The sequence below is a fragment of the Poecilia reticulata genome, linkage group LG10, assembly GCF_000633615.1.
Source record: "Poecilia reticulata strain Guanapo linkage group LG10, Guppy_female_1.0+MT, whole genome shotgun sequence".
Classification (NCBI taxonomy): Eukaryota; Metazoa; Chordata; class Actinopteri; order Cyprinodontiformes; family Poeciliidae; genus Poecilia; species Poecilia reticulata.
The window spans coordinates 25486620-25493221 of NC_024340.1; the positions used below are offsets into that span (position 1 = coordinate 25486620).

The following is a 6602-nucleotide window of genomic DNA, read 5'->3' on the forward strand; positions in this document are numbered from 1 at the left end:
AAGGTTTGATTGAAACACTTTGATGCTTCCACCACAGTGTGTCCATCGTGACCTGGCGGCCAGGAACGTATTGATCTGTGAAGGCAAGCTGGTGAAGATCTGCGACTTTGGCCTGGCCAGGGACATCATGCATGATTCCAACTACATCTCCAAAGGCAGCGTAAGAAGCAAATTAATCAGTTAAAGTAAATGTTATTATTAGAGATCAGTTTTTTACTGGCCAATGTATTTATTTTTTTATTTAGCACCTAATCTGCTGAGTCCCATTTTCTCACTAAGGATATATGGAGACTCATTTGTTGAAACATTTTGTGCTTCAGTTTAATATAGCAAACACTGACACAAAACATCCAACAGATTATGCTGATTTATGCTCTAAAAACATACAGAAGTTTATTTGGTAACACTTTATTTGAAGGGGTGTGCATAAGACTGACATGACACTGTCATAAACATGACATAACACCTGTCATGAACATTAAAAAGTCTTTATGAATGTTTATGACAGTTGTCATGAAGTGTCATTCGGTAAATGATGACACTTTTAATGCAAAGTTGCTCTAAAAGTTGCATTGAAAGTCCATTAAAAGTGCCAACTTTGCATGATTTTGTAAATAAACATGCAAAGCATGTTTATGATAGTGTCATGTCAGTCTTATGCACAACCCTTCAAATAAAGTGTTGCCGTTTATTTCTATTCATTCATAATGTCTGTAAAATAACATTTCTTAACTAACAAGACATTTTTGCCTATTGTGTTTTCCACCGCAAACCAAAATAAAACTTCTCTGTACTGCAATGTGATACATTAAGCAGGAGGACTGTATTATACTGAGAAAAATGTAAAACGACAAGCAAAATCTTTCTACCCATCATGTTTTAAAATGTTCTTTCATTTCTGAAAGCGTGTTTGTGTGCTTTTTTTTTTTTTTTTCCCTTCTCATTTAGACATTCCTGCCTCTGAAGTGGATGGCACCGGAAAGCATTTTCCACAATTTGTACACCACCCTAAGCGACGTTTGGTCATATGGCATTCTTCTTTGGGAAATTTTCACTCTGGGTCAGTATGACTTTTTCATAMCTCTGCACACACAGAATGTGCAAAAGCGAAAAAATATCTGTAACCAGCGTCCGGCTGTATGTATACAACTATCTGTTTGAAAACTCATATTGGGTCAAAATCTTATTAGTCACAGTCAAGTGTTGAAATCAGCATTTCCTTGCTCAGGGTATTGTCGGTTTTGTTTAGTTTTTCTTCTTTTTTTTTTTAAAAACAAACTTCCCATGAAGTTTTTAGGCCACCGTGAATACAAAGGAGACAGTTTGCTTGGTAAAAACATGCTCACAATCCGGCTTCTGTAAGTGCAAAAGAAAGATCCTCTGTGCTTTCATGTCTCAATATGGCTGCACTGTTGTGATCTGTTTTTGCCAGACATCTGTTCCAGAAATTAAATTTTGTTTTATAAAAATATGACTCGCATTTTAACTCTTTAAATCTATCTAAATCTGTCCCTTTTGGGGGGTTATCTTAAACTGTCCCTGCAGGAGGAACTCCTTACCCTGACTTGCCCATGAATGAAATCTTCTACAGTGCTTTGAAGAGAGGCTACAGGATGGCCAAGCCTGCTCACGCCTCTGACGAAGTGTGAGTTGCATTAACGCTGTTCCTCCCAAAAATTCCTCTTCTTCCCCACTTAAACCTTTTTTCGTGTGGATTATGTTGCAGGTATGAGATCATGAAGAAGTGCTGGGATGAGAAATTTGAGAAGAGGCCCGAGTTCTCCCTCCTGGTGCACAACGTGGGGAACATGCTGACGGACAGCTACAAAAAGGTACACAACTTGTACTGGATTTTACTTCTTAAACAGTAGAGCAGGGGTGGTCAAGTCCAACCCTGGAGGTCTACTATCCTCCAACTTTTAGATGGATCCCTGCTGCTGCACATCTGCATTAAACAAGTGGCTTGCCATTTGCCATTAAACATTTGCATAGCTATGCCAGTCAATGGCATAGCTATGCATGCCATTAACTGGCATGCATAGCTTACAAGTGTGGCACTTGAAATATAATCTCCTGCCAAATACAGCTTTCAAACAGTCCCTTTCACATGATGATGATTACGATTCGATATATTTTGCTATTGCAGGCCTTAACAGGATTTTACAACTGGCCATGAGACGTGACACGGAGTGCAAATAGAACCTGCTGGTTTATTTTCTTAGTCAGTTGTTTTTTTTATAAATTGCCAAAGAAGCAGGTAGACGAGGAACCACAACGCACTGCCAGGCAGAAAACTAAAACCTGTGCAATACATAAGATGCATGTGTAGGAAAATGAAAATCCATTTTTCTGTAAAGGAAGTTGGTGTTTACCTGCAAACTAATAAATCCTACGAAAGGAATTAACTTTACATACCAGAGAATTAAACCATGATTAACACCTAATAGGAAGAAAACAAGGTTAACTAAAGAGAAACCCTCATGGACTGTGGAGTCATTTTGAGTGATGGAATCAAATGGATCTTATAACGGAGATTGCATGAAGAACATGAGCCTCTTTCCAACGTTTAAGTCATTTCTTTTTAACTTCCTATCTTGTCAACAGATTGTTTCAAGGAAAAGATGGACTTTAAGTGACAGCTAGAAAACTGCTAGGATGTCTGCATTTAATTTATAGAAATAAAAAAAATACATATCCATAATGAGACCTTGTCCTGTGAAGCTGTTCTGTTAACTCTTAGTGTGCTAATGTATATTTTTTCACTAGTACCTCCAGACCGTAAAGCAGGAAATGTGAAGGAAATTCATAAAATAAAACTGGATGGCTGGAAAGCTTTAGTGTTATTAAAAATCTCAGTGTTGGTCGAATGTTGAAGCTCCAGGTTTGCTTCTATATTCATAAGATAAATACATGAAAAATCTGAGGAGTGTTTTTCTGGACGCAAAATAACCCAAAGTACTCAAATGTTAAATGAAACACAGTTTTTGACAAGAAAAATATTTAGGAGTCCGTAACAAATGTAACTTGTGACAAATTGGTAACACTGGAAGAATTATGCCATTTCAAAAAGGCCCTTTACATCAGATTGGTTTCCAAAAGAGTCAAGTATCGACTTCATGTTGTACATCTTTTGTTTATGTGCGTAAACACACTGCACCAACCTCCTATTCATGCTACTCTCCCCTGACTAACAGTCTTCCTCCCCCCATTTTCAAACAGAGATACAACCAAGTGAATGAAAACTTCCTCAAGAGCGACCACCCTGCCGTGGCTCGCACCAAGCCTCGGCTCTCCTCTCTATTTCCAATTGCCAACCCAGCCTTCGGCTCTCCCTCTCCAGTCCCTCAGTCCTTCCCGGGCCGCCGCAGCCAGAGCCCGAGGCCTGGAGACGGCGGGCGAGAGGCAGACGCACAGGAAGTCATCTCTTCATACAACGAGTACATCATTCCTCTCCCGGACCTAAAGCCTGACGAAGTTTTCACCGAAGTGCCGTCGGAAAGCCCTGCAAGGTACGGACCCCTCCTGCAGGAATCGAGCAGACGCAAAGAGAAATGACTTGTGTGTTATGTTTTTTTTTCCACCACACACCCACTCATCCAGATGTTGAGCTCAGACAGTCGTCATATTATGTAGGTGGATTCAGAGATGTGCTTTTATAGCTTATACAAACATGGAGCCAAGCAACGGCTTTGTATGACAAATTTTTAGCCACATGAATTTACAGTAGTTTGTAATTTCCCCTTTTAAATAGCTGTTTGTCATGTTTCATTATGAATTTGAACAGGCGAACTTAAACAGAGATATTCAAACAAAGATGTAGGTCTGAATGTCTTTTCATTTTTTGATTATTTGAAATGTCTTTTTGCTTATGAAAAAGCTCTTGAGGTCTGGCTTTGGTTTCAGGTTGTTGGACCAACTCACGAAAATAAACCAGAAAAATGTTTGGTCAAGAGTCCCATTTGTTTGAATATATCCCGAATCACTTTGATCCGGCAGAATAACGTCAAAGTTTAGACATAAAGCATCCACATATTATCTAAAAGGCTCAGCATGTCATTATTATTATTAAAATTAACAAATATTTGTACATGCTCCATAAGTGAAAATGTGCAAACACGACTAATATTTGTAACTAGAATTTGTGTTTACAGCATATAATATACATAAAGCTTACTGTTTAAAAGAAGAAGTAAAAAGATCGACCAAAGACAAGTTCCTGTTCATTTTGAGCTAAGCTAAAATAATTATTGCAGTACAAAACTGTATATTTCTGTAAAATTTAAATGAGTTTTTTTTTCCCGCTCCCAGCTCTCTGGCTGTGGAGGAGGAGGCTGACTCCACATCTCAGGACACGGCTGAAACTCTTCCAGAGGAAGACCAGGTGGAGAACACGAGCGAGAGGGACGCACTGCTGGGCTCCATGGGGACGCCTGAGGTAGAAGACAGTTTCCTGTAGCGCTGGGTGGGAAGGTGGAGGAAACAGAGCCCCTTTCTGTAGACTGAGAAGAAACCCGACTAAAACTGAAATGTAGCAAAAACTGAGACTGAGAAACAACCTCTGTAGTTTTACTGAGCTCTCGAAAACTGCTTCCTCCTTTGAGAGTTTTCGTTTTCTGTCTAAAGTTACAAATAATGAAAATGGTACAAAGTTTCTCGCTCTTCTGGGAGCTTGCCAGGAGAAGAATAAGGTCACATTCCTACACAAATCAGTTTAACCAAAGTAGTGTTGGTGTTACTGTAGTTGCCAGTTCTGTCAGACACTTATAAAGCCTTAGGCGACTCAGATTGTGCTTTATTATTGTGGTAACACTAACTGTTTGTCTTTTTGACTCTCTTATCTGAGCATATGTGATTTCTTTTTTTTTTTTTTTTTTTTGAGAAGCGGGTTATATATATATATATATATGTTTTTTTTAGCTTTCACAGAGAAAAGTAATGAGGACCAACCTAAAACAGAACATTGCCTCACAACAGTGATTAACACTAATTTGAAAACATGATATAGACACTTAATTATTAATTTTCACTTTTATTTTTAACTTTTTCTTGCATTGGGTACTATTAAGCAAACCTTATTCATGGTAGTATGTTTGTAAAGTTTCATTTCAAGAGTCAGAAATGCAGAAACGGTGCACTGTTTGAAAATGATATGTTTGTTTTTTTTTCCTTTTAGTGGTATTCAATGTATTTTTGTGCCTGAGTTTTTATTAACATCCGATGTTTTGTTTTTCATTGTTGTAGGCTTATGTCATAGTTTTGTATCAGGTTGCACTTTACTTGGAGAAAATGAGGATATTTGCGTTAAAGTTATGTTACTGAGTGAATGTTAGAAAGCTACAACATAGAGCCACTACAGCATAAATCTGGGACTGTTAGATTGATTCGAATCAAATCTAATATCTGTGAAAGTAGGGGAAACTCTCAAACAGCATATCACTGCCTTAGCACAAGATGGCACACATGAGTGCCTTTTTATTGACAGACTGTTTTTTCCACAGCTGTTACATAAGGGTTGCTTTAAATGTAGAGTGCATAAATTCTTGTTAAAATGTCAAATTGATAAATCATTTCAGAACATTTTCCACCTTTAAATGTGAGAAATACTCTGGATGGATTATTTAACCAAAAAACAAACAAATCCATCAATTGAAACAGAAAAAAAGATTTTTAAAAAGTTGCAATAACCTGGTTGCGCACATTTGTGCACATCTGGAAAATAAACTTCAGCACTCAGTCTCCATAGATTTATTAAAGCTTTTAGCCACTTTCAGTGTCACAGAAGCAACAAATTGAGGATCACCATAAGAGCACCATGCTTATTGTGAAACATGGCGGTGGCAGCATTATGTGCTTAACTAACTTATTTGAGTAAAAAATATTGAACAGTACTACGCACCAATAATTCAAGATAAAATGGAATTGAACTTTTTTTTAGCATGTGTCAGAAGGAATTAAATATCTGAACTAGTCTATCAAGAGTTCAGAGCTAAATTTAAGAGATTTTAATCTGAAAGAGTTGAAATATTAAATTCCCAGTGTGTAACAGTTGGAACAAAAGACTGTGTCGGAATTAAATTAAAAGATGCTTGACCAAGTTGATGATTAATAGTGTGTACAACTATGCAACCAGGTTATCACTGCTCTTTATTTTTTAAATATATTTTTCCTTTAATTTTATTTTGTTGGGATATTTTGGTGAAATTAAGGAGAACTTGTCACATTAAAGGTGGAAAAAAATGTATTCATCATGATTACTTTTTTTGTGTTGTAAAAGCATCACATTTCAACAGGGGTGGGTAGACTTTTTTTTTTTTTTTTTATCCACCGTACCATGAAAGCCTAATGTGCACACATAAACATAATACTTTCTGTTGCTTTGGGTGACTTTTGCTACATAGTGTATTTTATCTCAGTACTTAGCATATCAATTTAAAGAACACATCTTTATTTCTTGACAGTTTAAAGGCACACAATCACTATGTCACAAGCTATGGTACCAAAGCTCTTGTTAACTTTTACAAATGTATTTTTATATGTTTTTTTTGTATGCTGTAAATGTGTCAATAAATCAATGATATCACAATATTTAAACATTTTTGGAA

The 6602-nt window shown here is 37.0% G+C and overlaps 1 protein-coding gene across 2 annotated transcripts in view; it reads left to right on the forward strand.

Annotated features, from left to right (window-relative positions):
- Positions 1–6585, forward strand: part of pdgfrb (platelet-derived growth factor receptor, beta polypeptide) — a 33938-nt gene extending 27353 nt beyond the window's left edge. The window contains exons 18-23 of one of the 2 annotated variants that reach the window (XM_008420170.2): positions 38–160; positions 949–1060; positions 1546–1645; positions 1727–1832; positions 3220–3509; positions 4309–4456. In XM_008420170.2, the coding sequence (XP_008418392.1) occupies positions 38–160; positions 949–1060; positions 1546–1645; positions 1727–1832; positions 3220–3509; positions 4309–4456 (879 nt within the window). Of the gene's footprint in view, positions 1–37; positions 161–948; positions 1061–1545; positions 1646–1726; positions 1833–3219; positions 3510–4308 lie in introns of both variants that reach the window. The other variant, XM_017307246.1, reaches the window with a different exon arrangement.
- Positions 6586–6602: the final 17 nt, after the last annotated feature.